Source organism: Bombina bombina, chromosome 4 (genome assembly GCF_027579735.1).
Source record: "Bombina bombina isolate aBomBom1 chromosome 4, aBomBom1.pri, whole genome shotgun sequence".
Classification (NCBI taxonomy): Eukaryota; Metazoa; Chordata; class Amphibia; order Anura; family Bombinatoridae; genus Bombina; species Bombina bombina.
This window is the reverse complement of record NC_069502.1, coordinates 639112685-639131346: the sequence shown is the minus strand read 5'-3', so window position 1 is coordinate 639131346 and position 18662 is coordinate 639112685. Positions and strand designations below refer to the sequence as shown.

The 18662-nt window shown below is 36.9% G+C and overlaps 1 protein-coding gene across 1 annotated transcript in view; it reads left to right on the top strand.

Annotated features, from left to right (window-relative positions):
- Positions 1–18662, top strand: part of ENPP1 (ectonucleotide pyrophosphatase/phosphodiesterase 1) — a 309412-nt gene that overhangs the window by 123625 nt on the left and 167125 nt on the right. The window contains 3 exon segments of the mRNA XM_053710676.1: positions 5441–5566; positions 14529–14589; positions 17410–17507. Of these exon segments, the coding sequence (XP_053566651.1) occupies positions 5441–5566; positions 14529–14589; positions 17410–17507 (285 nt within the window).

The following is an 18662-nucleotide window of genomic DNA, read 5'->3' as shown; positions in this document are numbered from 1 at the left end:
TGATGGCTGTCACATGATGCATTATGAAGGAAAATGTAACTAACTTTGACATTGCTATTCTATTTAGTGGTCCTTTAAGAAACAGAAACTGCTTCTTTTGCATCTCCATCCCCTCAGAGGTGGGGAGATCCATCACCCTGACACTAGCTCGCTTGGGGTGATTGACATGCCCTGCTCTAACGCAATTGGTTGCACCAGATTAGTGGGTCTCTTGTGCAATGTTAAATTTCTCCATACAATACAGCATCGCAAGTGGCAATTGCAGGCGTATAGGTTCACTGCTTAAACCTTTTTGCCTGCAATAATGATAGATGTTGCCCTGTGTGGTGATTATTACTCATAATACAATGTTTCAGTAAAGAAAAGTACAGGCACAAACTATCTTTATGGTATTTGTTAAAGTAAATTTATCATGTATTTAATTGTATTTTCCAATTTCTAATGAATAAAACCATTGTGCTGTAATCTTTAAAGGGTCATTTGGTATTCCTTTTTCTCTGTTCTTGGCTCTACTCTCATATTTGCTTAGGAAAATAGCCAGTATTGTTTCATTATTGTTAATAGTTTAGTTGGTTGATAGTTATTAATAAAATTGATCGAGTTAAACTTGTTTTCAAGTCTAATCAGATTTTTCTCTACACATATTATATAATTTTCAGTATTTCAACTTTCATCAAGGACCCCTACGAGTTGAACATGTTGTTATAATATACATTTTGTTTATGTGGAAATAAATCCATGGCGTACACTTTTTCAGATTAATATATTACTTCTAAATTAATTTACATTTATTTAAAGTGATGGTAAACTCTTCCCTTTTAAAATCAGATCCGGAATGTTCGTGATATTTTAGATAGAGTTTCATTCATCAGTTGTAAAGAAAATGCGCTAAAACTTAGTTTTTAATATAGATATAAAATTCAAGTAACCCAAGCTCCGCCGCCCACTTCAAAACTCACTTTTTCGGTGAGCTAACGGTTCGAATTGTTCTCTAGCTACAACAAAAGTGCCATATGGGGAGATCGCTGAAAAAATGTACTTTTGATGTGGGCAGTGGATTGTGGGGAATTTAGAATTTTGTATCTATATTAAAAAGTACGTTACAGCCCAACTTTATTACAACTGATGAATTTAACTCCATCTACAATATCACTAACAGTCCGAATCTGATTTTAAAAAAAGTTGTTTACTATCACTTTAATTTGTCATACTGGATAGTACTGCAACATTGTAATACTACTGACAAACTAAACCAAGGTCACTTACAGTTCAGTTAATTTCACCCCTTCATTGCTAACTCCTAACAAGCTTAGATATGTTCTACGCACAGCTGAGTTTATTTATTGTTAAATTTGTATTTTGCCTTCAATTCTTTACTGAATCCCAACAGCAGCAAAGATAGAGTGACTTCAAAGCAGGAAAAATAAACAACCAATACGATCACAGCACTATGTATAAAACTTCAGTCTTTATGTCCTCTTTTTCTTCTTTGCAATGGCATCACCCAGTAGCAAGAGGAGACCAGAAACCAAGCAAAACAGGAATCCTCATAGGTCAAACTTGTAGGTCTGAATCAGAGCAAATCTAGAACATTAATGCCATAAGGAACAGATGAACAAACAGGGAAAACCAGGAATCCCATGCTGGGACATTCATTCAGCAGCTAAATACTCATATGGCTGAATATATCATTCCTATTCTCCTATATTTTCTTCTAAAAGTTCTCATTAGAAATAATGCCCCTATTTATCATTTAAAAATGTAAGATTAAGAGTGAGAAAGAGGGCGCCACATAGCGTGATACTGTTGATACAGATTCAGAAGGCAAGGAATTCAAAAAGGCTTACCGAACAGCTCGGCACCGTTCTGTGACCGGTGCTATCAGGCAGACTAACACTCTCAGTGGTTAGCACACTGGGTGGCCTCGGATGGAATGCAGGCGGGTGGGTCTCAGCGTTGAGAATTAGCACACTGTATCTTTCAATTACATTATAAGCTCCACACAACAGTTTCATATAATATTATACACGAAATAATTTTAAAATCCAATATGTTATGGTTTATATATATATCAACTAGCATATACACACAATTGTGTGAAACAACTACATTCTTTTTTCACACTCCCTTTTATTAACATTTCACATTCATATGTAATATCAAAAATCAGTAACAAATTCTTTTTTCACACTCCCTTTTATTAACATTTCACATTCATATGTAATATCAAAAATCAGTAACAAATATTAGAAACCATTTAGAAACGTTTTGTAAAGATATCGTAACATGTGCTGACACTGGCTATTAATTTGCTGATTTGTTAATTAATGCTGATAAGATTCACAGGGTCATTTTGACCATGATAGGTCTCTTTTTTAATACTATGACAACTTCCGTTTTTAATCACCTGTATATAAGGTTGCATTGTATTTGTAAATGTATTCCTTGTTTTTATGCCTGAGGAAAAGACCATTGGTCTAGAAACGCGTAGCAAAAACCTGGTTTGATTAAAGATTTTAACTTTATCACACGGAAGTTGTCGCTCACAATCATTTACCTTACTTGGAGAGGTATCTTATGTTTATAATCCATTGGAGGCTGCAGTATAGGTGTTGCAGAGACGCGGATTTGCTCTAATTAAGCAACGCTGAAATCCACCTGTTTCCATTACATCTGAGGCCACCCAGTGTGCTAATTCTCAACGCTGAGACCCACCCGCCTGCATTCCATCCGAGGCCACCCAGTGTGCTAACCACTGAGAGTGTTAGTCTGCCTGATAGCACCGGTCACAGAACGGTGCCGAGCTGTTCGGTAAGCCTTTTTGAATTCCTTGCCTTCTGAATCTGTATCAACAGTATCACGCTATGTGGCGCCCTCTTTCTCACTCTTAATTTTCAGAAATCTTCACGCCGAAGACCAGAGGAGCTTTGCCGCCGACTTCTTTTTGTCTTACACTGGTATTGACTTTCTACCCTATTTCACGGGAGCCATATTGTTTGTGCATAAATTCACATTTCACATTCACCCAGCGCACCCCGCCTTAGGTTCCCCTCGGGGTTCCTTGTTTGACTTCATTTAAAAATGTGCCTAAAATTAGGCAAGTTCAACTCTAAAAATCTCCTAAGTGCTCCAAAAAAGGGTTAAACTAGATCCTTTTAGTCGCATTTCATATAGTTCTCAATTATTCTCCTAGTTACAAATGTATCATTAAGATTCTCCTATAGAGAACTGAAAGTTCTCCTGCAAGCGCCTGCATTAAAGTTCACCATAGAAATCGATTCTCTACCAGTTGTAGAAGCAAAGTTACAAAAATGGCTCTAGAATCTATAGGGTGCAAAAATAATATATAACAAAGCGCAATAATAATGTTCATTGGAGCGCAATAATAATTTATATTGGAATGCAGAAATAATATGTATTGGGTGATAAAAAATATATATAATGGAGTGCAAAATAATATATAAAAGAAAAACAAAAATTATATCTATTGGCATAAAAATAAGATATAAAAGAAGAGCTAAAATTGAAGCACAAAAACAATGAAAATGTAGATCTATTTTCTTAAATGGCAGTTTGTTGAAAAGGGGTGTTAACAAAGCTACAAGGGGGGGGCTGTATAGATATTTCTATTGGTATTTGAACCGTAAGAGGATATGTATCTCTAGAGAAAAATCGGCAACAAAGGAATAGTAAATGCAATATAAATATACAATGTATACATGTGCTCAAACCATCTAAAACAATAGGAACTTAAAGGGACAGTCTACAATAGAATTGTTATTGTTTTAAAAGATAGATAATCCCTTTATTACCCATTCCCCAGTTTTGCACAACCAACACAGTTATAATACACGTTTTCCCTCTGTAATTACCTTGTATCTAAGCCTCTGCAGACTGCCCCCTTATTTCAGTTCATTTGACAGACTTGCATATTAGCCAATCAGTGCTCACTCCACGGTAAATTCACGTGCGTGAGCTCAATGTTATCTATGTGAAACACATGAACTATTGCCCTGTTGTGTTCAAGGTCTAAGAAATTAGCAATGTATTAATGATACATTGTTCTTCTAATCATTATATGAATCCTTCAAATTTTGGTATCTCAATAAAACACTTTTAAAACATAAAATATCCAAATGCATTCATTTAAAAAATACCCAAATTCATTCATACAAAATTAATTTAAAAACCATACAAAAAAACCATACAGCAAAATTACAAAAAAGGGGGCAAATGACTCAAACTTTATATTTAAAAAATATATAAAAAAAGGGAAAAAAAGGAAAAAATGACCTATATTCGTCTTCCAATCTGTCTGATTTGGGATTAATTTATGTACGCAAACTGCACTCAGATATGACAGCTAAAAATTGAGTTTGTACTATTGATCAAACCCCCTTGGGCTGGTACTGCCACCGTATTTTATCTCCCTTTTTTTCTTTCCAAGGAAAAGTTAAAATACTGTGTGCGTGAGCACAATATTATCTATATGGCACACATGAACTAGCGCTGTCTAGCTGTGAAAAACTGTTAAAATGCACTGATATAAGATGCGGCCTTCAACGATGTATAAATTATCATATTTGCCTACCTAGGTTTAGCTTTCACCAAAGAATACCAAGAGAGCAAATTTGATGATAAAAGTAAACTGGAAAGTTGTTTAAAATCACATGCCCTATCTAGATCCTGAAAGTTTAAATTTGACTTACTGTCCCTTTCAATTTTTTCCTAGAAGTTATATGGATTGGCCTTAGGAATGATGGACAAATGCTTTTTATTTAGATGCTATATTTGGGAATTTATAGGTGACATAAAGGTAGATTTGTTTGCACAGGGTATAGACTTGTAGTGAATTTATTCTAAGCAGTAGTGGCAAAGGTTCTTGCAAATGCAGATGTCTGCATTTAATCTTATCCAGAAGGCAGAGATGCAATTGCCAATGCAGAATTGTTAGTAAATCTTTGTTGATTATATTTAAGGGATATTAAACAGTGCTCAATTATTTTAAAAAATGTTAAACCAAAGTAAACCTAAAAAAACAGATTGTGTTAAAAAACAGCAAGGAACTTTCTTGTTTTCTTGCAAAATGAGCACTTAGAAATTCCCAGTGTAGCCACTGCCTATAGTTACATAAGGGAGCAGACATGCTGAGAACAGTATACACACATTTTCATATAACTGCATGTAATAGACACTACTATAAAGATGACTATGCACAGATACTGATATAAAAATTCAGTATAAACCTTTTAAAAACTTACTCCCAGTTTATCACTGGTAATGAGGTTAGTACTTCACAAATACTGTGTTTTTGCATAAACCTTATTAAAAGCAGATTGGGGATTTTAAAAGCAGACCATTTGGATGTGAAACAATAGAGCAGATATTAATGTTCTGTGTGTAATATGCTAATATTTATCACGTTTTTTCCTGATTTCAGAGCATGTTTGGACCTGTGACAAATTACGCTGTGGTGAAAAGAGATTAGCTAGGAGTCTCTGCTCCTGTTCTGATGACTGCATAGAGAAACAAGACTGCTGTGTAAATTATAACGCTATCTGTAGAGGTAAATGTGGGTGTTTTTTGTTTTTAAAGCAATCATTTATAGAATCAAAATATTTGAATAAACGGCATATAGATGACAAGACATTGACACATTTTCTGATTTACAGATTTATTGTACTCTTAGGGCTAGATTTAAGCGGATCTGTCCGATGTTTCCGGCTCACCGGAAACATAAGTTAAGAAGCAGCAGTCGTAAGACCGCTGCTCCTTAACTTGTCCACCATCTAATAGATACGATTGGGATGATTGACATCCCCTACTAGCGGCCGTTTGTCCGCGAATGTGCAGAGGGCGGCATTGTACAAGCATTTCACAAGAAATGCTTGTGCAACATTAAATGCCGACAGAGTATGCTGTTGGCATTTAGCAATGCCAGGTGGACATGATTCACTACAGCGAATCATGTCCGCCCGGCATATGACCCCTTAAAGGGACAGTCAACACCAGAATTTTTGTTGTTTTAAAAAATAGATAATCCCTTAATTACCCATTCCCCAGTTTTGCACAACCAACACAGTTATAATAATACACGTTTTACCTCTGTGATTATCTTGTATCTAAGTCTCTGCAGACTGACCCCTTATTTCAGTTCTTTTGACTGACTTCCATTTTAGCCAATCAGTGCTCACTCCTCGGTAAATTCACGTGCATGAACAAACGTCCTGTCGTGGTGAAAAACTGTCAAAATACATTTAGATTAGAGGCGGCCTTCAAGGTCTAAGAAATTAGCATATAAACCTTCTAGGTTTAGCTTTCAACTAAGAATACCAAGAAAACAAAGCAAAATTAATCATAAAAGTAAATTGGAAAGTTGCTTAAAATTACATGCCCTATATGAATCATGAAAGTTTTTTTTGGATTTGACTGTCTTTTTAATATCTAGTGTTCAATTTTACAACCCATTTCTGTATTTTGCTTGTATGCTTCAATTCGTTCTGTTGCATATCTGTTCATCCAAACAAATGAGTGACTTTTTTACCTTAGACATTGTACACTAACAGTGTTTTCCTTGGAGCAAGGTTTTCTGGGTAAAGATATTCAAATGAGGCAGCTTAAATGGAGTGTAGGAATAACTTCTCTAAACTCCTAGAGTAAAAGAAAACCACACATGCACAGCTGTTTTATTCTTGTTAGAACTTATAAGGATGTGGTATGTTTGTAACTGTGGCATAATAAAAATGGTTATTGACCAGCCATACCCTGCTTCAGCTTATCTGTGGATAAAGTCACCTTATTTGTTAGGATGTTCAGATATGCAACATACTTAGTTTATAAAATAAGCTTTAAATGTGTGTCATATTTTATAATTGTTAAACATTTTAAAGGAATCGTAGATTGTATACATTTACAGGCCTCTATTTAACAAAGTCTGGCGGACCTGATCCGGATCAGGTCCGCCAGACCCTGCTGAATACGGAGATCAATACGCTCTCCGTATTCAGCATTGCACCAGCAGCTCACAAGAGCTGCTGGTGCAACACCGCCCCCTGCAGACTCGTGGCCAATGGGCCGCCAGCAGGGGGTGTCGATCAACCTGATCGCACTCGATCGGGTTGAATTGTTGCGATTCCTGTCCGCCTGCTCAGAGCAGGCGGACAGGATTATGGAGCAGCGGTCTTTGTGACTGCTGCTTCATAACTGCTGTTTCTGGTGAGTCTGAAGACTCGCCAGAAACACGGGCCGTCAAGCTCCTTTCGGAGCTTGATAGATAGGCCCTATAGTATTTATCCACATTTAAACACTGAATTGACAAACTTCTCTTTACAAAATAAAATACTGTAATTGCAGGGTTTTGGAAATCAAGAGTAGTCCAGGGATATATCCCTTGAAAAACCTCCTAAATATGTGTACATATTCTACTTTTCTGTGGCTAGTCAGAGGCTACCTCTTAATGAGCATATGTGACCTTTTTTATTTGGAAACTTACTGGTAAACTGGTTGGTGTGTAGACACGCTTGCGTCCCATTGTACCACAGTCATATGCACGTCATCTTCTTCCTGGGGCATAGTAAAAGGTGCTGAGCTTAGACTAAAATAGCATTGTGTGATAAAATGTAAAAGCATAAACTTACTGGCAATGTTATATCAGAGACAGATAGCCACGTCATTTTTTTTTGTTCCTTTATGATGAATTTAAGAAAAATTAAATAACAAATAATAGCATTGTAACATAATTTCATATAGATAAGCACAATTTAAACTCATTGTTTTAGAGACACACTCCTTTGGTATTATGATTATAAATATGCTGGGTATATCACTATTTCTTTCTAATGGTAGTGAGAGTCCACAGTCCTTTCTTCTGGGAATTTCATCACCTGGCCACCGGGAGGAGGCAAAGACACCCTACACCAGAGTTTAAAGTGAATGTAAACTTGAGCATACTCACTCAAGTCATAGGATAGATTTTAAAAAAATAGTGAGACTTTCCTTTTCATTCAATTTGGTAATATATCCTGATCTTCTTGAGATTTTTTACCTTTTAATGCTATAACGATAAGTGCCGTTCCTCTGCCCGCTATATTGCTTAATTGATTGACAGATGACGGATCTGCAATCCACTAATCGTTTCCCCCCCGGGCCGTGATGTTTTTGCAAAGGGGCTAAACGCCCAATCAATTGAGGACTATGGCGGGCAGAGGAACAGTGCTTTTGTTATAGCATTAAAAGGTAAAAATCTCAGAAGATCAGGATATATTACCAATTTGATAAAAGAAAGTCTCACTAATATTTTTAAATTCTATGACTTGAGCGAGAACACTCAACTTTACATTCACTTTAACTATCCCTCCTACTTCCCTTTCCCTCTCAGTATTTCTTTGCCTCTTCAAGTAGTAGGCACGGATTGAGATGCTGCTGAATTATAAGAAGATTTCAGCTTCACTCCTTCAGTGGACAGTTTCTAGAAGAGAAGGTTGTAGGAGGGCGATGTTTGTGCGTAGTTTCTTCCTCTTGTTGGGGTTGAGTCACAAACTATAGCCAGTGGGTTTCACAGGGAAGTTCCTTTGCCTCCCCTGTTTGGTCAGACATTGCACTTCTCCTTATACCTGTCCTTCTCTGTTTGTTACATGTCAGAAGGGACGACTCTGATGGAGGTAAGTAACTTCCTGGGGCCATATCCTTTTCTGAGAGGGCACTCAGTGAGTGAGTGCTGGGGAATAACTTTACTGCTATGTTGCCTCCCTTTACTTAGTTAGTGCTGGGATTGTGTGCTGCCTACAGGACCAGCTTTAATATGCTGCTCTCATATCCCTTTGCTGTCGGGCTCTCATACAGGGGCTATATCAATTGAGACACTAAGGGATATTTATCAAACCGTCAACCGCAAATTACGCTGGAATTCTGCAGCATAATTGTGGCGAGCCTGATTCGACCCATTTATCAAAGCCTACAGACCGGCAAAAGTTGAAATTTGTGACGTAACATACGATGCGCCTGTCTCAATCCGACACAGATTGATGCTTACGTCATTACAGATGTTCCGAATACACATTCGGCACTATCTGACAACTTTTGCCATTTGTCTAACTTCTAACAGGTACACTCGCCACTATTCCAGCCCAGCGTACCAGGTTTTCAATCCGCCACCCTGGAGGCCGCAGATGCCATATGAATCAATGGGAGTCTGAAAGCAGCGAAAGCTCATGTTCGATGCTGCCAGATATCCCATTGATTTCTATGGTAGAAAACACATTACGTTTACACCTAACACCCTAATATAAGCCAGAGTCTAAACACCCCTAATCTGCCGCCCTGACATCGCCGCCACCTACATAATGTTATTAACCCCTATCCCGCCGCTCCCTGACACCGCCGCAACTAAATAAATGTATTAACCCCTATCCCTCCGCTCTCGGAGCCCACCGCAACTCTAATAAAGTTATTAACCCCTATCCCGCCGCTCCCGGACCCCTCTGCAACTAAATAAATGTATTAACCCCAAACCCCTGGTCTCCCACATCACTACCACTTACTAAACCTATTAACCCCTAAACCGCCAGCCCCCCACATCGCCATAAACTAAATTAAGCTATTAACCCCTAAACCTAACAACCCGCTAACTTTACATTAAATATTAACTCATCCCTATCTTATAATACATTTAAACTTACCTTTAGAATTAAAATAAACTATATTAAACTACTAATTAACCTACCCTTACTATTATCCTTCAATTACATTAAACTATATTAAACTATTAATTAACCTACCCTAACTGTTACACTAAAATTACATTAAACTAACAATTAAAATAACTATATTACATATTTAAAAACCTAACCCTACTCAAGTTATTTAAATCTACTATTAGAAATTACTAAGTTACAAAAAAATAACAACTAAGTTACACAAAATAAAAAACACTAAGTTACACAAAATAAAAAATAAATTATCAAATATTTAAACTAATTAGACCTAATCTAATAGCCCTATAAAATAGAAAGCCGCCCAAAATTAAAAAAACCCTAGCCTACACTAAACTACCAATGGCCCTTAAAAGGGCCTTTTGCGGGGCATTGCCTCAAAGAAATCAGCTCTTTTACCTGTTAAAATAAATACAAATACCCCCCAACAGTAAAACCCACCACCCACACAACCAAACCCCCCAAATAAACCTAAGCTCCCCATTGCCCTGAAAAGGGCATTTGTATGGGCATTAAGCTCTTTTACTGCCCAAATTCCCTAACCTAAAATTGAAACCCACCCAATAAACCCTTAAAAAAACTTAACACTTACCCCCGAAGATCCACTTACAGTTTTCGAAGACTGGACATCCATCCTCATGCAAGCGTCAGAAGTCCTCAGCGAAGCCGGGAGCGGGGGGATAGGGGTTAATAACTTTATTAGAGTTGCGGTGGGCTCTGGGAGCAGCGGGATAGGGGTTAATAACTTTATTTAGTTGCGGCGGGGTCCGGAAGCAGCGGGATAGGGGTTAAATATTTTAGTATAGTGGCGGCGTTTAGTGACAGGGTATAAATAAACTTGGGAAAAAGCCAAATAGCAGCGAGATCGATGACTGTTCGTTAACAACAGTCCGCTGCTCATCGCCCTGTACTTGGTGCACGGCTTTTTGGCAGCTTTTTTTTATAAATATGGAGATCGTATTCAGGTCTGCGGCCGTGATGTTAAGCGATGTTAGGGGAGCGTATTGGTGCCGTCAAATGCAGCATAGTTGACGGCTTGATAATTCAACCTCAGTGTGAGGGGGATGGTTTTTGCTGCTTGTGTTTTGGCAAACTTTCACTTTTGCAATCCCCAGCTCCAGGGTTGGGATTGATGGCATGTGTTGGTGCTCTGTGATCCGTTTACACTTAGCGGAACACAGAGTTATATATTATATGCAGACTTCGGTTTCAGTGCTCGCTGTGAGTGTGGAGGCTAAGGTAGCCCGATGTAATTTTATATCATCTACGCCTTCACACAGAGTATGCTGTCAGGTGGTGGTGGCTTCGTTCTCCCGTGGCAACTGGCTAGTTGTAATTTCATGAACATATATTAGTGTACCCTGTACTCAAATTTGTGGGTACTTGTTTGAATTTGCGCAATAGGACTTTATTCATATTAGAGGTTAGGAGAGTACAAGGGAAGGGATCTCTCGGGGACTGCAGCCATCAGGGAGGTTCCCCATGAGGAGGAATCCTCAAACATCTTGTTTCCCCCTGATAGGTGTTTATTCTGCAAAGCAGCTACTGTGTGACCCCCAGCTCAGCTTTGTGGTCCCTGCCTTGCATCAGTTTTGCAGGACCATTCTCGAGTGTCAGGTCCTGCTCCTCAGGTGGACCCCCTCCAGTTTATGTCACTCATGGTGGTGTGACTGAGTTTGCCCCACAGTTTGAGAAACCACAGACTGTAGTTGGGCTTTAAACTATTGCTGCTATCCCGCCTGCAAGTAAGTGCAAGCGCAAATTTAAAAATGTTTCCAGTTCTTCCCTCAAGGGCAGTTTCTCTGTCAGCCTGTCATTAGTTAGACAAGCTCAGAAGTCCGATCTAACCAGATCTTTGTCAGCATCAGACAAAGAGGTATTATCTGAGGATTATTCCCCAGAATCTGATAAGGAGTCTGAGGAAGTTTCTTTCCATTTCACTATGGATAGTTTACGAGATTTACTTAAGGAGGTTTTAAAGATACTGAGCTAGATTGCAAGTGGAGCTCCGAAAATTTCCTAAAAGTGCCCCAAATGCCCTCAAAATAGATGTCATTGTAGTTTTTTATTTAAAAAAAATGTAGCATTTTTTAAAATAAACAAACAAAACAAACTGCACTAGTCAGTTTTGGGGCTTTAAAGTTGGTGGAAGTGGGGTGTTAGAAAAAAAAAAACGGCACTTAAAAATGCCTTTACATTGCGGTCTAAGAGAACTGTGTGTTCCCATACACCGCAATGTAAATATATACGCAATGTAAATATATATGTATGTAAATGATTATATACATACAGTATCTCATAAAAGTGAGTACACCCCTCATATTTTTGTAAATATTAGGGATGTACTCACTTTTGTTGCAAAACGGTTTAGACATTAATGGCTGTGTGTTGAGTTATTTTGAGGGGGCAGCAAATTTACACTGTTATACAGGCTGCACACTAACTACCTTACAATGTAGCATAGTGTCATTATTTCAGTGTTGACACATGAAAGGATATAATAAAATATTTACAGAAATGTGAGGGGTGTACTCACTTTTGTGAGATACTGTATATATTTGTGGTAATATGTGTGTGTATATATATATATATATATATATATATATATATATATACACACACACAAGAGAACCTGCAGTCAGTATATTTCAATCTCCCTGGTGTCGTCTGACCAGGGAGATTGACAGCTTCTGCACGCCCGTGATTGGCTGTGCGTGGGCAGGGGGCGACATTGATAGCGATTGCGTTCAATGGTAAATTCCGCCAGCGGATTGCTGCCCGCCAGAGGCGAGCTGGGATGGACAGGGGCGAATATGTATGCCCCTGTCCGTCCCAGCTTGATAAATCTAGCCCTTTGTATGTTTTGTGTAGCTTTTGCAAATTACATTGCACCTTGTATTTGCTGAATGGCAAACTAAAACTTACACTTTCAGAAAGTGGGAGGGAAAGGGCAGTTCCCTGGGCTGAACAAGGGAGTTCCCAGGGTATGTCCGAAGCTCTCTCACAAGTTTTGTGAAATTCTCTAAGCATTTTAAACAAGCTGGTCTTACTGATTTGTCTCGCCAGCTGTATGCAGGTAAAGTTTGCTCAAAACTCACAGTAAATTTGTTTTAACTAACAGAAAAATAATATCTACTAAAATATAGACAAAAGCAAGTTAAATTGTAGTGAAAACATTTCAGTTTAATTTGCAATTGATGCAAATGGAGCCTTTATATTAGCCCCAGGGGTTCTCCAGTTACCTTCTCTCTGGGATTTCTAGGTTACTTCCCTTTTCTTAGAAAATTCAGTGAGTTCTGCCCCTGTGAAGTCAGCACTATAATCTCTACAATCTAGAGAATGACTGAATATTAAATATTGAATAATTTAATATTTCTGCCCCCTGGAGTTGTGTGAGTCAGTCTGTGTTAGTTTGCTCTTGGCTGTGTTGTGTGTGCTGAGATAGCGCACCTCACCTTGTGAAGTGCAGATAGTGTGCGTGCAGGTATATCGCTCGGTCACCTAAGAGCCATTTTATTTTAAGAGCATGACTGTCAGTGTGTTCAGTTTTGTTTATGTGCTCTATGTTAATGAACTGTTTTATGTAGGTGGTTTAACGGCCCTTCAATTATTATAGCCGCACTATTCCCACCACTTTTTTTTAACTCTGTCGCAAGCTGAGGCAACACACCTGTGTTCTTTGCCACCTGTAATACTTGCCACCTTCACTTAAAAGTAGTAAGATTAGTTTTTTTTAGCCGGGATATTAATCTTAATTAATCATTCATTTTACTATAAAAAAGGGGTGTTTTATCCCATTATTCTCATATATACTCAGATTTTAATCTTAAAATCTTTCTTACATCTTGCAACATTATTATTGTACGGTTATATTTATACAAAAACAGTCTATCCCAAGTACAATATCCTTTAGAGGGTAGATCCACTGGTTATAATTATACTGTTTATTTTGCAGGCAACTTACCTAGTTCAACATTGCAGTTCCTGAAAATGGATTGCAAACCTTCATTCTAACCAGTTGAATGCTGCTTTTGCCTCTAAAGCACTGGTTTTCAAACCTTTCCTCAGGCCTCCCTAACAGGTGAGATTTTGAGGAGATCTGAACTAGAACACAGGTGAAATAGCTGATTAGTAAACATGGAGTTTTACCACCTTATGAAAAAAACAAGTTTATGCCTATCTGATAAGTCCACGGCAGTTCTAGTACCTCATTTTCCCAGCTTTGTCCTTTACTACCTTTCCACTTCTCCTTTCTTGGCTATGCATCAGACTAGAATACCAGAGAGGTGGGAGAGATTAAGTTCTTTTAGAGCTGTGGGAATCTTTGCCTCCTCCTAGTGGTCAGGAGTTGAATCTCAGCTTGTGGGCTCTCACAACAAAAACAAATTTTTTTTTTATCAGGTAAGCATAAATTTAGTTTTATGTACAGTAAATATTTTTTGTTTTTATTAGAAATTTCTAAAATTTGTTCTCCTGCCTTTATATACATCTTTGTGTTTTTTGATTTTGAATAAAAAAAAACATGGCTAGCTTCTTCCTGGCTATCAAATTTAATTTTTTAAATTAAATTGGTTAGTCCCTGTCCTACTAGATTTAGCATACAGCATTTTATATTTATAATTTATTTCAACAGCTACAGACATTACCATGTGCACAGTGCACTCATGTTATGTTTTAGTTTGATAATACAGTGCATATAACAGGCCACACAGAATGCACCTATTATATCACTACGTTTCTCTTTATTTTTCAGAATGGGCAGTCTTATCCATTTTATTAAAATAGAATACATTCATGTAGAATTTTTTTTTCTTCTAGGAAACAAAAGTTGGGTTGAAGAGGAGTGTGAGGATATCCTGACACCACAATGTCCAGCAGGGTCAGGTTTCTTTTTATTCTGTTTTTTTTTTTTTTAAACATTTTTTAAGTCTAAAACTTGATGTACAGTAATAGTATTGTACATCAAGTTTTATGAACTGATGTATGTTGAGGGTGTACTTGAGAGGCAGTTATATCGCAGTGAAGAAAACCTTCAAAATACATTTAGTTAATAATATAGAAGTTAAATATTGCCAGAAAGATTAAATACATTTTAAGGGGCATAAAATGTCCTTCAACTAAAGTGCCTATTTTCAATTAAACCAGTTTGTGTTAAAGACACAATAAACAAAAAATCATTTAACATACCCCCCTCTAATCATGAGTGCCGCCATGTTGAAATCTATTTTTGACTTCCTTCCAGTGCGGATGTGTTTGCACATGTGCAGCAACTCTCCTTCAGATACCTGCAGTGTGACCTAGGTTCTATAATGGCAGCACCCATGATTAAATGGAGATGTGTTAAATCTTTGTATTCAAATTTGCTCTTGTGTCACGTCACCATAAGAGTAAAAAGGGAAACCAGACTTGGACTCCTTGCACACATGCACATGAGAGATGCAACTGCACCTCACTAACGAGGCACATAGAGTCCGAAACCTACATCTGGGGTTTGTTGTTCTCTCTTGTTCAGAGGAGAATTACCTGGTGTATTGGGGCTGGACTGTCATTGGGCAGGATCAGACTGATATGCTACAGGATATTTCTCCTCTGTAAATAGGCATAGTGTGCTTAAAAAAGACTGGCAAGGAAGTTTTTCAAACTTTTTGTTCTGTCTCAGTTGAGTGCGTCCCTCTATTTTCTTTTTTGTATTTTTTTTTGGTATTTTTTTTCTGATTCTTTATTTGGACACCCTGTAACATTTACTTATAACAGAAGCATAAAAAGGAGCAATTTCACACACAAAAATCCCAAACTTATCTTTATAAAAAATCTGATTAAATGACAAAATTAAAAATTTCATGTGGTTTAAAAGCAAATATATACACATTTGTATATTTTTAAAGCATTTGGTTTGGCTTAACTTTGACTCGATTTTTGCTACATGCCGTTACAGGATGCCATTTTGTTCTACATTTCTATTTAAAAAAAACCTAAAAATATACTGTGTATTGATGCAGATGTGCTTGAAAATATGCATAATATGTGTAACCTGTTTATTATTTTATTGTTAACATTTTTAATTAATTTTATAGGTTAATATTCTTTTCAGTAATTTTTGAAAAATTTTAAATTATTTTTTTTCAACACAAATAAAGTAAGCCTAAATAGGCTATTTATCTCTAAACAATTTATCTCTAGCTATAAAGGGATGTAAAACATGACTGAAATGCATGAGTGAATTTCATCATTGTAAAGAAGCATTTTTTTCAGTTCATGTATTTGCATGTATTTGGGCTATTTTCGTTGCCAGATTTGTGTCAATGCGCAACACATGCGGATCTGTGCAAATCCACACTAATCCGGTGCCAAAATACTCAAATTCAACTCTATTCAGCAATAAATGAATAATGAATATTTGCTCATTTCTAGCTATTACTGTTTTGCTGATAGATTAAATGGATTTTAAAAAGTGCTCCTTTAGTAAAACATAAATAAATATGATAAATCAAGGTAAACAGGTTGTGTAAAAAACAGCAAACAATGTACTTGTTTTCTTGCAAAATGAGCACTTAGAAAGTCTTAGTGTAGCCCTTGTCTTCAGGTAATTGAGAGAGCTGACGTGTTGGTAAATTAAGTTGCATTCTGCCCTCTTCTGAAAATGAGCAAAGCTGACTGCCTGTTTCTCTTGCATTCACTAAACACTAAGCCAGCTCATGTTGCTCTAGAAGATTCATGAAATTAAGCTTAATACGCCTTCCTTTATAGGCTCCAGATGTGTAGGGCTGTGACAGGAAGCAATACAATTATGAATAATATCTATTGCCATCATTACTGTTAAGTCGTATATATTAAAAAAAATAACAACTCTACAATATACTTTCATTATTTATTTTTTCCCCTTTTCCTGTAATTCCATTCTGAAATTGGGAACTTTTCACTTCTTCTTACAAATGGAAGTGCAGAACACTGTTATATTCCACACAGCCATTGGCTGCACACTCTAGTGACCTGTTTATAACTGTCCCTAATTGGACACAATAGAGAAAGTAACCTAAGGTACAACATGGCAGCTCCCATTGTTTTATAGGCATTACAACTTTACACTTTTTTTGTCACTATTTAAACAGCTGATGATATCTTTTCTTTACATCATTCTATCTATCATTTATTTAGTGTTTAATGTCCCTTTAAGTATAACCCTCTGCTTAGTGTTTTCTTTATTACAACAATGAGAGGGCATATGTATTGGGTTGCCATATTGCTGCTTTAAAAGGGACCTTTATGAAAAATACATGTGTCAGGGTTCTTATAAGGAAATATTTTCAAACCATTTAAAGGCCGCTGATATAAGTTATTTGTTTGTTATAAGGGTCATCTTTTAAAGCATTAATATGGTAATCTTACATATGTGCGCACACAACACACCTGCATGCAAACACTGTTGAATACATGCCACTACTGGCTATTTGAGTAGTCTCAGTCTTTAAATGATTGCCCCATGTACAGTAAAAGCTGTCACTGACACAGCCATGACTTTTACTAGAAGCATTTCTGCTAATATATGAGTAATGCAAAAATGCTGCTTTTCAAAATTGATATATATATTTTTGGGTACTTTTTAGTTTTGAGTTCTATGTCCGTGTTAACGCCACTTTATTAGAATAAGTAACTGCTGCTAAATATTCTTCTAAATAGCACTTCCTTTTTCCCCCCACAGGTTCTCAGAACCTCCTGTGCTCATGTTTTCGCTGGATGGTTTCAGAGCAGAATATTTACACACATGGGGCGGACTTCTTCCTGTAATTAGCAAGCTACGTGAGTTGTCTAACACCTCCTTGCTTTTTTTTTTTAATTAATCTTGTGCCACACTCCTTAGAGCGGCCAAAAAACAAACTCTGTAACATGCAAATAGCTGATTTTTTTCTTTATTTTGCGTCCAATGGAAATAGTGCGTATATTATAAATTAAAAGTAAATGCGTTCGCTAGATCGCATCCACGATTTGCACTCCTCCAGTTTATGTGACTTGAGAGCTTGTGTAAAAGGGTAAGGGAAGAAAAAAGTTGCATTAAACACAACATAAATATACTTAAAAGTACAGTTACACTCATATAAACACTATCTAATATATATTACCTTTGGGATTTATATATTTTTTTAAATAGACTGCCCTTTGGGCAGGCTTATTGCCTAGTACATATATTTTTACATTTGCTGCCATCGCTGCACTACTTACCCCCTCGCTGCACTTTGGTTCTTTGCCTTCTCTAAAGGCGTCAGAACGAGCCTATGAAAGCGCGCTCTCGCGAGCGCAATGCTTCCTATCGATGCGAACGTGAGGTTGCGTTCACATTGAGGTTTACTTGTAATACCAGCACACATTACTCAGTGGAGCGCTAATATTGCTTGCGCGAAAGCGATATTTAGCGCTTTACTTGTAATCTGGCCTAAAATATTAAAACATATTATACATTTTTTGTATACATACTGTAAAATAATAATAATTATTTATATTTTATATTATAAGAAGTTGCAATAAAGTTAGCAATTCTTCAGGTGCCCTAACCTGACCTCTTTTGACCAAAATCGCAATTCCTGTTATGTATATTTTTACATCCCTATGTTCATCACATAGAACAAAAATGTAATTTTTATTATTAAATATATATTTCTATATATGTCTGATACTGTTAATATAAAATAGATATGTATACCTATATATCTATAGGAATAGCTATATAGTTTTATATATAGAATTATGTATTTACAATTAAAAGTACATTGTTCTGTATGTAAAGAACATTAGAATGGGAAATATGAATAACTGCTGTCGGGTTAGTGCGCGAGCGATAGGTATTTTTTTTTTCTTCTGCTCTCTCCATTGACTTCTAAAGGAAAAATATGTTAACGTGTTTGCGATATTTAGACTTTTTACTTTCAACTCATTATACACGTGCTACCGGACACGCGC